Below are 20,549 nucleotides of genomic sequence, written 5' to 3'. Positions count from 1 at the left end.
TTGTCGCACCACATGTAATTTCATCTACAAACATTTTTGTGGCACTACATGGGGCATGCACATTGGTACCTTTGACTCCTGTAGTGTTACAGAGATTTGTAGTGCTACAAAGGTAATGTCTGTCTATGGCTACAGACTACATTAGGTGACACTTCATGTGCTGTAGTGATAACAAAATGATGTGCAAAGCACTAGCGACTGTACAACTTTGTTTTATTTTGTGTGCTTTTATAGGATATAAATAAATGACAAAATTACAAAATTTATAACTGGAAGCCCAAGCATATTTACATAAGTATTTGTTGCAGTGAGGCTACTATTTACTGTTCTCCTATACAATTTTCCTTTTGGTACCATATTTTTAGTGAAGGTTTTCTTTTCTTTTTAATGTCAGTTTACTACATACATATCAACAGTGAATAGGCAAAATATGTACAAGAAACTATTTTGTTCAAGTAAATTGAATACCGTATTAAAAGTTTTCATTACTCCAAGCTATAATTCGGTTTAACTAACCCATATACAGTTATCAATTTTAAACCAAGTTCAGTTTTCCATTTTTGGAATTCACCAATTGATTATTGTAGCTGAAAACCTCAGTCAGATATGAAATAATAATAATAAAAAAAACATTAAGACAACCACACAATTTATCAATATCTCTATAATGAACTCCAAAATGATTCACAATTTGACTGGATAGAACAATATACATTAAAATGTCATTTTTTTCCTATAATGATATTTGTACTGTTATAATTCAGTTCTACATAAATATACATCATGGTATTATACAAATACTCCACAGACATTAAAAAAATTAAAACACTTCAAAGAAAATGTAAGTAAATTTCATTAATCAAAGGTCAAACAAACGCTTAACCTTTTTTTGTTTCATGAAAACATTATTATTATTACTTTGGAATTTTTTTCTTTTTCTTTCTTTTTTTATTTAGAAAATGTTAGTACTTTATCAACACTTCTTTCAAACAAGCTTTCTGTGACAGAAACCTTGAAAGCAAAAGCGCTAGTTTTGAATATGTTCTTTAGAACCACTGAGATTTTTAAAAATACTAGTAGAATTCATGGCTATAGCAATGTTAAACTTTGTAAACTGTATGTACGTGTAGTGCAATGACTAGCCTGCTTCCAATTCTGCTCCCATCAGATGAAGCATCCAGTGCATTGATGCCACAACTCTTAGCATTTTGCTAATGGTACAATAGCAATGGTTTAGTTAACTTTAAAATAAATAATCTTTCATAATTAATCTGACTTCCTCTCTCATAAATATTACTATGTTCTTCTATAGCATTCCTCTTCCATAAAAAATATGTAATACAAGACATGTTTTTTGTGCATTATTAATTCCTCTGTTTAACCATTCATAAAATTCTGATCCTTTATCAGACCGTGATAGGCTCTTATTTTTGTACAGGACCAAAGGACACTAACGATTACATATAAAACCAGCACACACAGAAATCAGGGTACCTAATTTATTGTCATCTTTGACTTTTAGTCAATAAAGAGTAATTCTTTAGGAATCCAGTGGTTTCACAAATACGATATTTAATAATTCTGGTTTCTATTTCAATTAAAAACTGCCAAGATTTAAATAAAAAACCAATCAAATGTCATACTCATTGGCAGCATTAATGTTAGTTTAGAGACCTCTTTAAAAAGTATACTCCTAAAATAAGAAATCAAAGAAAGCACTGTGGCAAAGTCACAAGAGAGAACTGCATGAAAAATAGTATTTTTCTCTCTCCTCTTGTGGACTGTAATGTAAAAGTCTTCAAATAGTGTCATTCTTCTGTCAGTGCTGCAGGAAGAACATCACCAGAAATGACTGTCAGCCTTTTTTTTTTTTGTTAGTTACAAGGCCACTCTTACAGTGCAGTCTTCCTCTCTGCTGGACTGAAACGTTGCCGTAAAGGAAAGGCTGTGCTGTGACTGCTTGGAGTGCAAGGCACAACAAGGAACAGAGGACAGTTTTGTATCAGAAAATTGTAGTTTCATACTTGGTATTAATGCCTCTTTTGGCTTCTTGTCCAGGTTCTACAATCCATGGTAGATTGGCAAGAGTCTTTTGTTCAGATGGATCTATCTGCTTTAAAACAAACATATACATCGACTCAGATTAGCACTTCTGGACCCAATCCCTCAAAAGGCTCTAAAATAAATCTGGTGTTTTTACAATAAAAGGTGCAGTGAAAGGTATAGGATATTGTATAGGATCAGAGCTTGCTTAAAACAAAGTGTCAGTAAAAGTTGTATCCTGAGAAGTGCTTTAACCTTTCTAATACTGAGCCAGATGACTGCATCAGTAACCAGAAAGCTTTTTTCTTCTTAAACCTTTATGTGTAAATTAATTTCCATAATCTTTTTAAAAAGCATTCACTCACATGCAACAAAACAACAGCTCTTTGTCATATGTATTTCAGAAGGGAATTTTAAATTCAACAACGTGTTGTCTCAGGGAACCTTTTTGGGATTATGGAGACAATATTGGAAAGACCTGCTGGATCTTGGAGCAGGGGAGCTATGGAACAGGGGCGCTTGTTGAGAGTCATAAGAAAGGAGGATAGGAGGAGGAATTGTTTCAGACAGGAGGACAAAAGGGAAAAGACGCAGATTGCTGAGAATTAAGTAAAATCTTTACGGTTCAAACTTTGGATGCCTGACTGAACCAAACTTCTTGACTTGAGTTTTCACATACAGTCTAACACAGAGCTTGGTAATGTTTTCCAGTGTGGGGCTGGAACGACCCAGTTAGGGTCTGAGGGAGGCAGGCACTAGGACCCAGCTGCCTCTGCCACTTCTCCCCGCTGAGAGCTGAGAGCTGGCAGAGGTGTGGTGGAGATGAAGCTGTGGGTGCCCAAGTGCTGCGTGGGCAGAGCCCTCTGCTGAATGCTACTGAAGCCACAGCTCTGTGGGTCAGATCTGGCTCATGGGATATAGGTTGCCAATCCCTGGTCTAACACATCAGTTAAGGGCTTTATGGTATTGCTGCTTTAATAGTTTGTCTTCTGGGAACTGGTTTTGAGTCGATCGCTAAAGATAGCATTATTAATACTAAGGTTTCATAATAGCATCTAAATGAAACAAAGAGATTTTAGGAAGTAATACATTAAGTCAACCTTTGAGCTCTTTTACACAGTAGGAGTAAAGAGGCACTGATTTTTGGCCACTGCATTTAAACTGCTACACCATATATAGAAGCAAAGAGGAATCAAGTCAAACACTAGCATAGCAGCATCAGACATTCTTGGTTAGTACTACGCATATGACTTCTTGAACTTCAGGAGTCTGGTATTATGAAGTGTTCCAAAGGCCAATTCTGCACAGATCCACTTTGAGGTGATCTGTACATGCAGCATAGCTCAACCTGGGGACCTTTGTGGCTAAATACGTAAATCATCAAAAGGTGCATGCCTACATTTTCTGCTGTAAAACTATATTTTGGTTTTGTGCACACCACCTGTTGTTTTTGGTTGCTGGGGTTTTTGGGGGGGGCAGGGAGGCTGGGGTTGTTGTTTTGTTTTGTTTTTTACTTACCACAGACTTTCGAATGCTAACCCGTGGTTTTGGAATTGGCTTGGTGGGTTTATTTTCAAAGCTTTCTGGAAGGGTTGAAGAATGGCCTCCTTTGCGCGCTTGTAGAGCGAGCTGATAGGCAACCTCAAATGCTTGTCCTAGTGTAAGAATGATTTCATAGGCTAGATTCTGGAACAATGGAAAAACATAATTTAAAATTAGTATTGCAGTGAATTAGCATTTATGATTGTTAATTAGGGACAATTTTGCACAGTGAAATTTTGCATAGTGCAGTTGTGTAGACTTTACAAATATATGGTACAAGTCAGTGTTACTATGTAAAGAAATTACAAATAGATGTGAAGACTTGCTTGGTCTCTTCCATCTTTAACAGGTGTGACATAATGTACGTGCCTACTGAGGACAATCAAAATACAATTTACATTAGTGAAAGGCATTCCTGTAACAGTCTCTCCAATTGCTAAACATTGGAATAGTACTTGAACTGTGCTGGTGTTGCAAAATAGTGGTTTGCCATATCAACCTCATCACCAAAACTTTATTTGATGTTCCAGCCATCCTTTTCTGTGGGTCTATTAGTTGTGATAATGAAAGGGAATTTCTTGCAAGGTTTAGTTTAAAGACAAAACACAGAATTATGGGAATTTGGTGAAATCACCCCTTCAGAATGTTGTTGTAGCCCTCATGGTCCAGGAAATGTCCCAGAGGCAAGGATTTTTCGGGATATCCTTTATTAGACAATCTGCCAGTAACCCCTCTGCATTTCACAGGTAATAACTACCTCCTGGTCTGATGGTCTTCCTTTTCACTAACCAGACTGCCTACTCTATTGCACTTCTTTTATCTTACATTTTAATATTCCTCCAAGCAGGCTGTGTGCATTTATACAGAACCTCATCCGTGATATATAGTTCAGCCTGCACCTGCTTCCCTCAGACCTGAGGAATACACTTGACTCCTGAAAGCTTGTCCAAAAGCTCTCCCAGTTGCACAGGTGGTCCAGTAAAAGATATCACAAAAAAAATCCTTACCTCAGACCCTTCTTAGAACAATTTTATGCATATTGGCTTCCAGCTTGAATGACTCGTCCTCCAGGTATCTCCGGTTTTGTCCCATTGTTTCTTTAACATTCCACCCAGCTCTACTTCAAGATTGATCTCCTGACCTGTCCTTCAGAACTGGCAGCCTGAGTCATTGTTTCCCATGTCTAATGTCTCAGAACACCCTGTGCTGTGCGCGCTATCACAGAATAAGAAACACTTTGAGAAAATCCAAAGGAAATTGATAAAAGCAAAACCACCGTGCTTCACAGGTCTGCATGGTGGAAAATTGGTGCTATGGCAGTGACTGCCCTTCCCAGGGTTTAATCTCATGTTGGAACTGGACAACAGGCACTTGAGTGATTATTTTCTAATTTAAAACTAGACTACCAAAAGGCCCTGGGAAAGCACTGTAGGATATTGTGTAGGCTACCAAGCAAGCCAGATTTGTCAAGAGTAGGCATTACTGGGTAGCAGAATAACTGGAATGGTAGCGGTTCTTATTGAAAACATGAAAAACAGTTTACAACAGACACTTGCTGAAAAAGAGGTGTTATCTGAACTGGAATTAAGCATTTAGGGCAAGCATATTGTTTTTTGTTTTTGATCCAGGTAGAGTTAGGAGGTCAAATCTGACCTAAACCCAGGGCGCAACTTTATGGTTTCAACCTGCAAACATAGTGGTTTCCATAAAAGTTCCACATGGTTTTGATACAAAGCCATGCATATTTTCTTGAAAAATTCATGAATTCTTCAGCTAACCTTGTTTAAGTGTGCTGTTTCTGCCAAAGCCTGAAGTAATGCAAAATATGCCTATGCATAAAATCTGCCCTTCATTAGTTACCTTCTATAATTTTATCTTATTACTTTACTTCAACCCATAAGCTACATTCCCACAGTGGTCATGAAGGAACTTTTTCATGCTATAACAGCAACACACAGTGGGGTGAAGTCAGCCGTGGTGTAAACAAAAGCACATCCACTGACTTGGGTGGAGCCGCATCTGCTGTAAAAAAGGGGACTAATTCCATGAGTTCTGAAGGTGCAGCTCCTAGCATAAATGATGTGATTAATTGCAAGATGGCTCCAGATTTGCATTTGTTTAAATGACAAAACTTTCTTATGAAAAATCCAGAAAGAAAATGTTTAACTTCACCACCTGGATGTGATCACCTGCTGTGATTGCCTCCACTGCAACAGATTTCTCATGATTTCATAACATTTACATGGAAATAGTCTTCATAAATTGGCAAGAGTACAGTTAACTACTTTATTTTGGAAATACTGGCCAAAATAGGATAGTGCCATGAACATAGCTTGTCAATGGAGTCCTCGACTGAAGCCTGAAGGGATCATTATGATGATTTAGTTCGACAATCTTCAGTTCATGAGTCACAGAATTGAAAGCCTTGCTACAGATGTTTAGAATAACACATTTTATAGCTCAAAATAGAGGGCATGTGCTAATGTTGCAACACCACTAAGCTTTTAGAGAAATCTTGCATTGCTGTAGTGACAGGAAGCCACTATACTGTCTCATCGCATTGGATTAACTGTAATGACAGAATAACTAGATTCATAGAGAATGAACTGACTGACTAACAGTGTATAACAGCTCAGAAAGCAAGGAAGTTTATTATAACTATGGTGCTCTGATAGTTCCTCTTACAGTTATACATACAAAGATCACTGGGACCCCCTGCACTAAACATTTGTGAGAGTGGATGGGAACATAAAATTTACCATACAGAGACCACAAGAAGGCCCTCCTGTTTGGATCTTTCCACCAATCAGGAGCTGGTGCAAATTATTTTCTTTTTGAATTTGTTTATAAAGCATGTTACAACAGCAATGACCAGCAAATATGTAATCCAGTGATTCTCACACGGTTGCCATGTCACCGTGGGGTGCTGTGACAGCCTTTGAAGGGTCCTGCTGGGAGAGAGGAGGTGAGATAAGCTTGAGTTGCTAAGTTCAAGCTCTTCCTGTAGTGTTCACCAGGCTCAAATCAACCAGGCACATGTGAATGAGAAGAACTAAACTAACTTTATTGTGGAACAGTAGGCAACTTCTACAGACCTTTGGTCTCAATCTTTCTAATTTACAGCTGCCGTCTAACTGAGGGACCATCTCCCAATCCCCAACTCTTCTAAATGGTAACTTTTATCACTACCCTTCCCTGCCAGATGCCCTTCATCCTTCCCAGCCTCTCTTCAAGCAGGTAAGCACTATAAGTTCGTTTTTGAAATAGGATGTCGCTGAATTCATAAGAGTTATAAAAGGGTGCCTTGAATCTAAAAATATTGAGAACCACTGGGATAGTTAGGCAGTCAGACAGGCAGTGGTCACGTGATTACTGGGGGGTGGGGGAGTATGGTAAATAGTTTTAGATATATCTTAGTAGAAATACTGCATTAACTGAATATTCTTAATGAAAACTGAAACATGAATATATAGATAAAGCAAACAGATTAGGTATTATGTTTGCAAAAGTCTTGAAAGAAAAGGAAGAATGCAACAGAATTAAGAGATACTGGATTTTGGTCATTTTTAAAATAAGAAAAGATATCTGCTGAAAAAATATCTATAGGAAAAATACAAAGGATTTTTCATTTGAAGTATTTTCAGGTCAGGTCTACTACTGAAGGGTGGGGTAGAAACTGCGTAAGATTTCACTTCAGTTTCTACTGGACTGCTCCCTTGGTAAGAGTACTGGGGTAGGAGGCAGGTTTGTCCCCTGGTGGAATAATCTGGAGATCTGACACAGAAAATCAGTGGTTGCTCCAATATCTGTGCCAGTTATCTTCCTCCACACTGTCCTTTCAGGCTTTCGGGAAGAAAAATGAAGCTGCTGGAGCTACAGTATTCTGTGCAGGCCTCCCCCTTCCCCTAGGGTGTCAGAAGAAGCAAATGAGTAATACTGATGCATTATGTCTATGACCCGAGAGCTTGAGGAAAATGGATTGTCTTGTTGTTTAAGTTTGAGGCATAACGCATCTAGCACAGCACCTAAACATGCCAGCCTGACCCAGTTTACTTGTAGTCCAACTGTGCTATTAGCATTTATAACTGTCATGTTACATTTTCACTGATTTATGCTGTGTGAAAATGTCAGTTGTTTTAAGGTGCCACAGACATTATCACTGCTGCCTCACTGTATGTTTAAATGTTTAATGTTCTTATATTTTACTGTTTTATGCTGAAACCTCTAGGATATTTGAAACAAGAGCATGAGATTGTATATCCTTTAAGGTTTTGCAGACTTTCATATGAGGGATTTGCAAAATATTTTTAAAAATTGAGCTTTTGACCTTTTTAAAGCACCATTGATGTATGGTAGGAATGGCAGAATGGGTTCTTGTTTTTTTCTTAGAAAAATCAGTGTCAGTTCTGGTCTTTTCTGAATTTATTGGAGAAAATTCTTGGAATCCCAAGGAATTTTCCTTCAAGATCATCTTAAAAGAAGGGCATCCGTGAGGAATGTGATAAGATCTTCCATTTGTGCCAGGAACTGATCTTAATGCCTGCTGGCAAAGCCAACCAAGAAGAGAGCAGACACTTACAGAATCTGATTAAAACATCCTTCTATTGCTATGTGGGATTCTTCCCATTCAGAATGTCATAATTTTTGTAGCTCTTAGTTGCAGCAGAGTTTTCAAGGGCAGACAAGAACTGAATTTCTAATGCTAAAGAGCATCAAGAACTCATTTTAAGACCAAAAAAAAAAAAAAAAAAAAAATCAGAGCTACGTTAATCTACCATAAAGGAGCAGTAAAATAGAACAAATCCACTTTCCCCTTTAAGGTCACCTGAAACATCCTTCTCTTCTCCATTCCACACAGACCCTAATCCTCTTTGAACATTCAGTGCAAGAGCAGAGGGAAGGAGGTTTCAGGCGCCAGTTCGGTCCTTAGCAGGAATTGGAGCAGGGGGCTATTATAATTTATGCCAGTTACCTATTATAGGAGTTGTTACAGCAGTCAGGAAACAGCTAAGCAAAACAATATTTTGACCATGCACCCTGTAGTGAATTTGGGATTAAGTAGAGGATCTGCCATGGTGGCTTTTTGGTTGCTGGAAGAAGACCCCTTGAGACAGGAAGAAATCTTTCACTAGAACGTCGAATCATTTAGGGCTGCCTTGTACTTCTGAATGGGCACAAAGCTGCCTTTATGAACTAATGGACTCACTTGTAAACTGATCTTTAAACCAGATTACTTTTCGGGGGTGGAGAGTGTGAGGAGATGTATTTTTATGCAAGAACATTACTCTATATTCATGTACTTATTTGCATACAGCTAGTATGTCTACAGCACTCAACTATGGTTCCAGGCAGTGTTGTGCTGGGAGAAGCCATCCTTGGTCCATGTTCACTACCTCCTACACATGAAGTGGTAAAGCCACCATGGCACAGGGTTTTGTGTGCATCTCTTTGCAGAGAGCTTTCCCAGAGTCACCCCAAACCCTAAATATCAACTCTACTTGTAGCGTGCATTCTACTTCATTGCATGTAATTTGAATTCTGTTCTGCGGTGTTTGATAGTTTCAGTTTTTTTTGTTTTGTTGTTTTTTGGGTTTTTTTAAGGAAATTTTAAGGAGACCTGGAGTTCTTTCTTTTCTATTACATTGTCAGCATGCAATTTAGTTTCTGTTGCCACAATATATATACCTACAAGTATAAATCTATATAAATGTGAATCTTCTACTGACATTGCTGGATTCACATGGAGGAGCTATCATGGTGTGTATGGGTATGTAACTTTTCCGCAAATATTCACAAATGTGGTATGTAGCCTACACTGCACTGTTCTAGGGGCAAAAACATCAAGTTAGCATAGGAACAAACAAGCATTTTATTTTAAACAGAGAACGGAACTGAGGTATATGTAAGTTGTGCACATTTACGTATTTTTTCTTGGAGGTTGCATTGGAAACGATACATCCAGAACAACAAAAACACAACACAAAAAGACTATCTGAATAGGCAGCACCCTGATGGGAACTATGTAGCAGGAGAATACTACGTGAAGACAGTCAGACATTAAAAGCTATTGGTACAGCTTAAAATAGCCATTATAAATGCTTGGGGCAATAAGCACAACCCCTAAGGTGAGGAAAGTGAGCAAAATGCTGATCACTAGTCTTCACTTGGCAGGCAAAGAGAAATGAATTACAGTTACTATACCTGAGATTATAAATATGTGGGTCTGCATATGATGATTAGGTTTATGGATGAAATATAATCCATGGTCACTATTTAGGAACATTGCAAAGGATTGGGAAAACCAATAATGCAATTTGATTTAATCAGACCAGTTCTGGCAGGTTCTCATCATTAATATCCCCCTCTTTAATTAATAACCCAACAGCTTGTTGACCAAGGACTTTCTAATTTTTAAATACAGTTTTAATTTTGGTTCTATTCCCTACCTGCATTAAAACCTTAACAGAGACATGTGAACCAATAAAACCATATAATCAAAACTCTTAACTTCCTTCTGAATTTCTTGCAATGGTTATAATTAAGTTTATACTTTTATATACTTTCCTGTTCAGCTAGGTTGCCCCATCTTCACAGCTACAGAAAAAGTAACCTGCTGAGATATATCTTAAGTAGTCCTGATCTAACTTCCTTGCGTCCATTGGAGGAAGCTTCAGGAATTAAATATACAATATGCGGTGTCAAAAAAGTATACACATTTGTAAGCCAAATGACACAAGAGGAATTTCAGCTACTGTGTAATGCATATTTATTTATTTTGTACTGCAGTAGCAAGAGCTGTAGGGACTCTTGTTGGATATAAGATTTAAGAGCTGAAGGCAGGGAGAAAACATCTTTTGCTGCTACTTCTAACCTGGCCTTTGTTGCAGGCCACACATCTCCACCTCCCTTGGAGCGCTGAAGCTGCTTGTAATTCCTGTCTCCACCGATCCCCTCTCCCCAGTGGCAATGAAGGGGGCAAATTCTGTGGTAAGGGTAACACGGGTACAAAAGCATAGTGCAGCTGCGTGTCTCTGATCTTCCCTGTTCTGCCTTTGGCGGGATCCAACCTCTTCACAGACTGGATGTGGCTTTGGGCTGAAAGCTGACAACCCCTGCTGTAAGGGGCAAAGTTAAAACCCTCAAAGCTTTAAGCTGCCACTTTGGCTTCTCTCCAGAGAAATTATATAGCCATAAGGCAAATTTTGAAAACTTTATAGGTTAAGGCTTGAAAAGTCACTGCTAGAACAGAATTTTCAAAGGACCCAAACTTGCTTTCCTTGTTCACTAGAATTCCTGCTGGCTCCACAAGGAAGACGCATGACGTGCAACATGAAGCAGAGGGACACCTGCACATACTTTTAACAACAACAGTATTTCTTATTGAATCCAGTGGTATTGTTCAAAGCTACTCGAAGAAGAAAACTGACAAGGCTGTGCACAGATCTTTGTTTGCACTGCTGTTTCAAACCACTTGAGAAACTGTGATAGCTAGTTACCATGGTGTCCTCAAGACCTCTTGAGACGTGTATGGAGCCTTGTAGTTTGACTAATTGTGTGGTTTCTTAAATAGGGAATTCAAGTATTAATGGATAGGAGTATTTACTTCCCCCAGATTAAACCAGATAAAACTTATTATGTAACCCTTCATGCACATTTGGTATCTTCAGCTTTCCTATTTTGTGACTTACTTAATGCACTTACCATAAATAAAAAGTACACATATTTATTTTTGTGCATATAATGCACCCCAGAATATTACACACCCCCATTTTTTAAGGACTGTACAACAGGAAAAAAAAAAATCTCACACTGGAGTCTAGGTAAGTGCCAGAGGCCTGGGGGCTGCCTTCTGGGGGCAGCCCAATCCAGCACACCAGCACCAAGGCCACGCAACATAGTGGGACATGATTCAACATTCTTCATAGTAGGCCCCAATTTGGGATGCAGTTTTTGGGTCCAATCCTGCACATTGGCCCTGGGGCCATGCACAGTCCTGACTTGGACTGCTCACTGGCTCCGGAGCAATGTGGTGGGTCCAGGGCTGTATGCTTGGTTGGACCTGGTGCACTGGGTCTAGCCATGGACCAACCTCAACTGCAGTCCTGATCCAGCATGTAGTGGGGAAGGCAGGCTCTTCCCAGGTCCAGGAACTTGGCAGCAGAGGGGCAAAGTGGGGAAGGGAAGGAATGATGGTAGCGTTAATTGCCATGGCTCCCAGAGCTGCGGCAATTAATGCTGCCACTGCTCCAATACTTCCCCCGCAAAATTTCCAGACTCGTAGGGAGTTCTTTTCCTCATACATAACGTGCACCCCAATTTTCCCCAGCTAGTTTTTTTGGGAAAAGGATGGAAGAAAACGGTAGTTGCTAGAAACAAGGAGCTCGATATTGCAAGCTGTTGATTCTGTCTTCATTCAGTACAATGCCACAGAACAAGAATTGTTGAAAAAGTAGAGCTGGAAGATCAAAGGTCCTCTTAACCCTAGCAGCCCATGGCATTAACTTGGTTAAAATGCACCAGTTTTTGTAGCCCATGGTGGAGACTGGAGTGATGCGATTAGCATCATGTCTGGTCACTTGACTCTTCAACCAGATGACCACCTACCCATTTGCAGCTGGGTCAACTGCAGGTGGCCTTTGGATTCTGGAGCTTGCAAGATGCCTTAACCACCCTACTACTGTGCCTCTAAGGGGATGTTAAGAGACCATCTTGTCCATCCCTCCACACTGAGGGGGGATAATATGTAGTCCCACTGACTTGAACAGGACTACTTTCAGACTTTAGGTGAGCTTAAGCGCTCATTACTTTGCAGGACTGAGCCCAACTTAGGCAGAGTACATTAGTCAAACAGTTTTGTGTGGCACGCTGTGGTTTTTTTTTCCAAAAAAGAGTAATTAAGATTGTTACTTTTTTCTAAATTCCCTGAGGTTTCTGTGGAAGCGACCAAGCCTGTGATAAAAGTAATTGCTTATGAGGCAGTCCCCTACACAGCAAATTAAAAGAATTGTATGGTAGGGCTGTGAAGAGAGCCATTTGCCAAACCTAAAATTGGAGCTAACAGTGGAAAAACAACATGCAAGTTGTTCCAGAGGAAACATGATTTTAAAATAAAGGAGTGAAGGGAATCCTAGGGACCTCAAGGGCCATCTAATCTAACCCCTTTCACTGTTTCTAAACTGTTCTAGAAAGCTGCGTATCCTGTTAGCGAGTTATTCTCAGAGAAAATTTTTGCTCTCTTACAGTGGTATCACTCCATCACCTGCCAGCCTCATTTGAAGCATTTTGCTCTGTTACATGTGCATCCCCTTTAATTATTTTGTACTGGGAACATTTAATAAAAAAAAGTAATAGCATCTATAAACTGACCACGTCAAATGCAGTGAATACATGGCAGTAGTGGTGGTTAGTCTTCAAGTCTTTAGTGATGTAGGCAAATGTTGAGAGGTCTTCAGGATCTTGTGCAGCACAAGAAATGTTGCGGATTTCATGTTCAGCAATAATATTCTGCAAAAAAACAATAAAACGAAAAAAAACAAGACTGTTTTCCCCCCATAATCATAGGAGTTAAATGCAGATGCTTCTCAAAGACTGACTTTTCTGTGGTTTTTAAAATTTTTTTTACTCTGTATACTAAAATATTTCAAGAAGTATTGAATCTTTAGTGTGAGTTGTTGCTCTGAGGCGTGGTGTTCAGGTAGCCCCTTGCTTGCTGTTGCTTTCAGTGTTTCGGCTGTTGGCGTTTAGGCACTCCGGAAGGCTGGTGTTCACAAGCAGCCTTCCTGAGTCCAGGTATGATGCAGAAAGATTGATTTGAATTCATGTTTTGTGGTAAGAGCTCAGATAGATTTATTGTCACTCAGACAGTACACTGGCTGGTCTGTTTAACAGTCAGTCCAACTCAATAAAACTGCTGGGACAAGATAGTAACTCCCTGCATTAAATATGCTCCCTTACATAGAACCAAACAATGCAGCACCCCTATTTATACCCCAAATGTCCAAGCTTGTGTGTAAAGGCTTATCTAGCTTTCTATCCTGTTATCTATTTGTCTCTTTTCCAACCTCATACCTGGCCCCTTTGGTTCGTCCACTATCTCCGTACCTGCACTCATTAATTTTCCTTTAAACCTACTGCTCCTTTCTCATACCAGCTTTTCTGCTTGTTAATGAATTTTTACATCTCTTCTCAGTTCATCCAGAGGTCACCGAAGCCTATTCTTCCCAAGCTCCTTTTCGGTGCCTTAGCTTAACTGTGGCTTAGCATAACTATGACAGTTTAGCATAACTGGAAGTCCAACATCAGCAGTAGGCAGCAACCCCCAGCATGGGTGCCAGTGTGTAGCATGCAAAGGCATTTTGCTTGGCATGTGCGCCTTGGGGCAGATGGCAGGGAAGGGGCTGGGGCTGTGCTACCACAATAAGAATTGGGCCCCTCGTGGCTTGCCCGACATCCACCCTGGCACACCAACATCTTACAGGTCGAGCATGAGGGTGTTTTTGGTACTCTGCCCGGCCCCTGTCCTATATGATTAAAACATCCCACACTCACTTCTTGCGCTGACCACTGGGTTCTGACCCCTCCACTGGCATCTCTCGGGACTGTTCAGAAAACTGCAAAATATTACACTTTTTCCTATAGTTCTGTCTGACTTTGCAAATAAGAGTCCTGCACAATTTACACATCCTGAGATAGAGGCCTCTTTCCTGGGAAGTGGCTGTGAGAGTGACTTAATTAGACAGTATTAATATTCTGTTCCTACATTTCTTGATACCATTGTTTGTATTAATAATCAATATCTCGTACCACAGCAGCCAAAATGTAATGGCTCAAGGCACAGCATACCAGATGTTTGCTGTAACTGTTTGCACGTCTGACTGAATTTCTTTAAACTCATCTTCCAACTCAAATAAAAGAATAATATTACTAACCATAGTAAAGAAGTTTAAGTCATTTCTATCAAAGTGAGAGCTAGCAGCCTATCTCAGTTTACTGCAAGCAACAGAGTATAAGAAGGACAAGAAGAAATTAAACTGTTTATTTAAAGAGGAATATTACTTATAATAGCCAAATTAAATTATACCATACTGCATACTGAGTATATTTTGTATGCATATTATTGAGGTAGGATAGCCTGCCTAATGTATTTAAAGTTTTTGAAGAAATTATGAATATTTATCTATGTAAAATACCTATATAATAACCTTTTTTGGCTATCAGAACCAGGAAGACAAGAGAAGGAGACTGCATTACTGCTTTAGATTTAGGCCTTGACTCAGTAAAGCACAAGCCCAATGTGATTTTTCTGAATAAGGGTGGCCTTAGTTTTGTGTTGACAGGCTTCGTTGAATCTCCAAATACAGAACTGTCTTGCTCCCATGTGGCATCTCCACTGCATTCAAGTTAGAGGTCACTTCAGGCAACCTCAGCAAGATCTTAGCAACACATATAATGGCTACAGAATCAAAGTTTAGCAGATCGATAGTTAGTTTGCTGGGTTGCTAAGATTTATGCAAATTAAAGCCATCTTTGGCACATCTCACTCTCTCTTGTTTATAGAGAGAGTATACCTCACTTGGTCATTTGAGTCTCTCTTTCTGCCAAGATACAACCTCCCCCTCATACAGACTTGGCAAGTGCTCTGAAAAGAATATTAATATCTAATTGAGAAAATAATGACTGAATAAAATCTGAATGAGAGGGCAGCATTCCAGGTTTTTTTGTTTCAAATTATGCAAAAGTCCAAGATAAGGAAATTGTAACTGAAGACAACATCCTCCTCCTAATCTTAAATTGTTACAGAATATATTATTTCTATATAATGTACTATACACAGAAGATCACAAAATCAATGACTATGCCTTAACGGACGATACTTTGTAAAGAGCTTTATACTTTCAGTCAGTTGATTTTGATATTAAGCAAAACACAGCAAGTTCTCCCCCTCCCCCCCCCCTTTTTTTGTAGTGCCTTTATTTACAGTTTGGGAACTGCTGGATTAGATAAAGATTTTTATCACTTACTAAGAAGCAGGGATTTAGTTACCCACAAATAAAATTTGATACATTGCCATATGATGCTATGTTAGTAATCTTTCACTTAAAGATGAAAAGGAATTCAACTTAGAACTGTATGGAGGATTGATCCTCAAACAACACTCACCTCATTTCACTTATTACTATACGTGTGAAAATAAACTCATTTCAGAAAATGATTGCCTAAAAATCATGCATCTCTTTCTGACCCTGGCTTCAATACTGAATAAACCTGTACTGAAATAGGGCTGTGTATAGAAAATTGTAGGACACTGCCAGACTTTTAACTTCAGAATCAAGTAAAGTTTTGTAACTTATATTGAATTTACTTTAAATGCAAGTACTAATCATAAATTCCTAGGAGCCAAATGTAACTGCTAAATTCAGTTTATATGTAGTACTCAGAGTTTCCAGTTATTATTTCTACAGTAGAAACAAATATCCTTGTGGCACAGAGTTTGCTGTTGTGGGGTGCACACCTCACCAGCTCTGAAAGAAGCAAGACTGTGGCTCAGACGGTGGCTTTTAAGAATTAAAGTTATTGTACAATAGCTACTCTTCCCCCTCCCTGAATTGTCTCAGAAGATCCATTTTTCACCAAGGCAACTTAGCAAAATTGGTTGTCCAGGAAATAGAGTTATATGTGACCAAGAGAGAAATGGGAAGAGTGTTATTCTAAATCCAGCAAGGCTAATTACAGACAGTCAAAAAGCCCAAGGCTGAATCAATTCAGCCTTTGCAGGTTAGTCTAAACTACACAGATTAAACTGACTAACAAGTGAACAACAGTTACTTTTTACAGCCACATGGCAGCTGTGACTCAGGCCAGGAGCTAGGGGGCAATACAGCATGACTCTCTGGCATATAGCCAGCATGAGCTGTGTTTGCTTCCTCTTCCTGCTGCCCCTGAGGTCGCTGGGAATTGCAGTCCAAAATCACAGTAGCAGGACTTTGCACAGTTGCTCATCACTTCCTCTTCCTATGTCCAGGTGCCTCTGAGATTTGTAGTCCACAGTCACAGCCAGCAGTAAGTTTAGCAGGGCAGGACAACTCTGTACTTGGGGGAAGAGGGGTTTAAACCCCCATTCCTTGCCCCAGACCCCAGCTGGGGTTTGCTAGGGTGGGGATAGGGCGCAGTCCCTGCCTTCTCCTGACACGGCCTCCCGCCCCCCAACCCTTCTCTGCTTCAGTAGACAGCCCAGCCCAGGCTGGAAAGCATGCTGGGGGACTGTGATTTAACTTGTACCAGGAAGGGGTCTGAGACAGAATTGGTTTGACTCAAATCAGTTAACTCTGATAAACCTGGTTGAATGTAGTATCTTAAACCAGTTTCAGCCATTTTGACACTGGTTTATGTGCATTGAACTTCTCTTTTGCTGCATGTTTAAACCAGTTTCTGATCACTGGAACCAGTTTATGTGTAACTTCTGTCCCTAGTCTAGGAGACTGGACTTTGACTTGGCACATTAGCCACTGATACAGCTTTCCTGGAATGAGTTTTGAGTTTTCCTTCAACCTGAGACCCCATTTTATCATTACATCTTAAGAGTACAACATTTATTAATTGGAAATGGCTTTTCTCTTAAATGCTGTGGATGGTGTGATCTATGAAATATCCTCTATGCTTGGAAGCCCTTGGCCTGAGCTACTCTATAAAACCACTCTCCTTTCCAAAGTTTAAGCTCCTCTTAAAACCCATTTCTAATGTAATGTGAACATTAAAATGACTGGCTAGGTTGAAGAATAAGGAGTGACACAGTATGTAGGCCAGATCGACCAGTGTGGCATGGCTACTCAGCAGGCACAAAAAAAACCAGTCAGAAATCCTACTAAACTGATCAGAAGAGCTGGGTTGATAGCTGCCTTTTGTTGAACTGCATGTTAAATTTTAGCTATTATTGCCATTCACATTAATTTATGTAGGTTATCTTTTCTCATCATTGTGGAGGTTTGCAAGGGGGAATCCTCTATAAAATACTGATTTTGCAAATATTATTTTGCTGAGCATCAAACTATCCCCCCTTTCAGCACAAAGGTCTCCTGCGTCTCAACATAAGCTGTTGCAAAAAATTAACAGAAGAAACCTAAACAAAATGCAGGTATATCTGGACATGGTAGGATGAAGAAATTATGAGAATCAAATCAGTTCTGGAGAAGCTGTTGTTGCAGTTCAGGGAGGCAGATTGCTAGTACCATTAAAGCCCACAATCTCCATTGTAGGTAGGACCTTGAAAGAGGACATACAAATAAATATCCTGCCTGTTTATGTGGCTGAAGGCTGATCTTGTATAAAACCCCAGAATTACCGTACTTATTGGGATATGGAAAAGCAACTGTGTTTTGTTTTTTGAAAGAGAAAATATAGGCTTTCTGCTTGCTTAATGTGCTGCTTTGGACAGAATATGTTGAAGGATTCTGTGGAGGGGAGAAGGGGCATTCTGCCAAGCTCTTTTTGTCATGAGCTTCCTTTTTGATAGAAGAGGGCTGGACAGAGCTCCCTCCAGAACTGCCATCAGTGTCACTCCATTTGTCTACCAGAGTGGGTGACAAAAGCATTCTAGTAATTTAGAACAGGAATGCCTAAAAGGGGAAATTGAAACCCAAAGCCTGGCCCCCATCCCATATGATTTTATGCTCTTACTAGATAACCCAACCAATGCAGTGAGGAAAACCGCTGGATAGCCAAAAAGTATACATACCTTATTTGTTGCATCAATAAATTTGACTCCCTTGTAAGAGACTGATAGAACAATAGTAGGTACTTTCTTCATTTGCTCTGTAGACTTCTAAAATAAACATGAGGGAGTGTTAGAACTGTTTATGTTTCAATGGCAAATGCAGCATGTTTAATTCCCCCCCCTTCTCTTCTGTAAAAATATACATGAGTTATACAAAAATGTACTTAATTTAAATATTTGACTCTCTCTTTTGAGTTTTACTGTGCTTTGGGCTTTTGAAACAGCTGCCTTATATAGTTATGAATCTGAAAAGAGCTTCACAGCTAGTTGAGGAGGATGAGAAAATACTACTCCCTTTTCCCAGCTCCACAGGAAAGAAAAAAGGGAAATCAGTCTACCACAGAAACTTAAAAAGGAGGCAGTCATATAATCAAAGGTTTCCTACAATGAATGTAGGTTTCAGCAATCTATCATTCTCTTTATGTGCTGATATGCCCCATTCATCTCAGATTCCCCTCCCCAGCCAAGCTGTACCACTTTGGTAGTTTTCCTAGAATACACAACATGAACAAACTGTGTATTTGCTGTAGGACTGGATGTGTGTGTGTGGGGGGGGGGTTGTTATAATCTGTTGTTCAAAAAAATAAATCACCTCCCAAAGGGTGGCTTTGTAGCTCACTGAGCTTGCTATATCTGCCAGTCCAGCATTATACTTTGTACTGTCTTGCTCTAAGCAATTTTCTAAATGTGGCTTCTACTGGGACCACTTTACACATGATTAAAGTATAGGGCTATCCTGCTTTGTTGATGAACTTACAGTTCCTGACATCTTCTTTGTAAGCCTGTTTTATTTTTGTGGTGTTAAGGTTCCTAAATACCCATGAAAATGACACATACAGTTAAGAAATGACCTGCCAAGTAGAATGGACATGGTGTTTAGCTATAAACTAAGGAATTTAATAATCAGACTTTTTGGAGAAAATGTTAAAAGGTGAACAGTGCAAATGTATTAAAAATGAAGTCAAACATATGTAGTTCCACAGAAACTGACTCTGAATTTTAGTAAGGAAGTATGAGTAAGAACAGTTTTCCATGCAACACCTGCATAGGCTAGATTATAGTCCAGCAGATGGCTGGTAAATCAGATACAGATACTGTCTCTTTTCCACAATGGTATGACAGGGAATTACATTTTCTTGAGAAGAAAGCATAAATTCAGCTGTAGTTTAATTACGCAAGTAAGAACAGCAAAACTGGAGACAGAACAAGCAAGCAATGGCAAGAATTGAACAAAATAAATTCCATTATTGATACAATTGTATACGTTTAATAAAAAGCATGAACAGCATAGATAGAAACTTGGAAATATACCATATCTAGAAATAATGGTCCAAGATCATACTGCATTTCTAAAGTATCTGAATGCCTAATCATGATCCTATTTCTCCCCACTTAGGAGCCACAAAACCAGTAAGCTGCAAATATTCTTTATGCAACTCTGTCTTAGCCAAGAAGCAAGAAAAAAACAAGTCTGTGAGGGGGGAGATCTGGATTATGGCCCTTGCTCTTAATGCTATTTCTGCATTTGCCTTAGTCACTGGATAAAATTATACAAACAGCACTGGGAATGGGGGCTAGAACCTTCCCTCCCAAGTGAGTGCTCTCTTCATTGAGGAACAGTCATCATGCATGCTGCCCTGGCTCCTTCTGATTTTTGCAATCCTTTCTGCCTGGTAGCCTAGATTCAGCAGACAAGACGATGCTTTCAACCACTCCTAGCCCATGGTAGTTAGTTGGGAAGCGGGAAATATGGATTCAATTGCTCTCTGAGTAAGTGGTTAGAACTTGGAGCTCTATAACTCAGGTCTGCAACTTCTTTGGAAAGTATCCTAGCTGCTAGGCTAGAGGGCAAAATGTGGATGGGTCAGCCTCCTTCTGCTGGGCACCCTGGATAAACAGGATCATAATCCTGAGGTGAGCTGCACAGTCCTAGGCCTAGTGGGAGCAAAGTCTTAGATATCTCTGAGGCAGAATAGAATATGGACCAATACATCTGGGAAATAAGTAGGGTTGACAGTAGATAGCATGAGGTTGAAGGAGGGAGCCAGTGATTAGATCTTCTATCTAATTGCATCTTGCTTCCTCAGAAACCAAACAGGACTATACATTTGTGCTAGCCAAACAAAATTTAAAACCGTATGTCAAGGCTAAGGTTAACTGTCTCTGATGATCTATTTTAAAGTTAACTCTCTCT

General features: G+C 39.5%; 1 protein-coding gene across 5 annotated transcripts in view; it reads right to left on the bottom strand.

Annotated features, from left to right (window-relative positions):
• Positions 1-201: 201 nt before the first annotated feature.
• Positions 202-20,549, bottom strand: part of ANKS1B (ankyrin repeat and sterile alpha motif domain containing 1B) — an 845,363-nt gene continuing 825,015 nt past the window's right edge. For all 5 annotated transcript variants that reach the window (XM_090042850.1, XM_090042851.1, XM_090042852.1 and 2 more), the window contains 4 exons: positions 18,317-18,403; positions 12,952-13,089; positions 3,562-3,729; positions 202-2,113 (listed from right to left, as the gene is read on the bottom strand). In XM_090042850.1, the coding sequence (XP_089898976.1) occupies positions 2,003-2,113; positions 3,562-3,729; positions 12,952-13,089; positions 18,317-18,403 (504 nt within the window). In that variant the 3' untranslated portion in view covers positions 202-2,002. The remainder of the gene's footprint in view (positions 2,114-3,561; positions 3,730-12,951; positions 13,090-18,316; positions 18,404-20,549) is intronic.

The sequence above is a fragment of the Crocodylus siamensis genome, chromosome 4, assembly GCF_052110815.1.
Source record: "Crocodylus siamensis isolate JL-2025a chromosome 4, ASM5211081v1, whole genome shotgun sequence".
Classification (NCBI taxonomy): domain Eukaryota; kingdom Metazoa; phylum Chordata; order Crocodylia; family Crocodylidae; genus Crocodylus; species Crocodylus siamensis.
The sequence above is the reverse complement of the archived record's forward strand: the minus strand, read 5'-3'. Positions and strand labels throughout refer to the sequence as shown.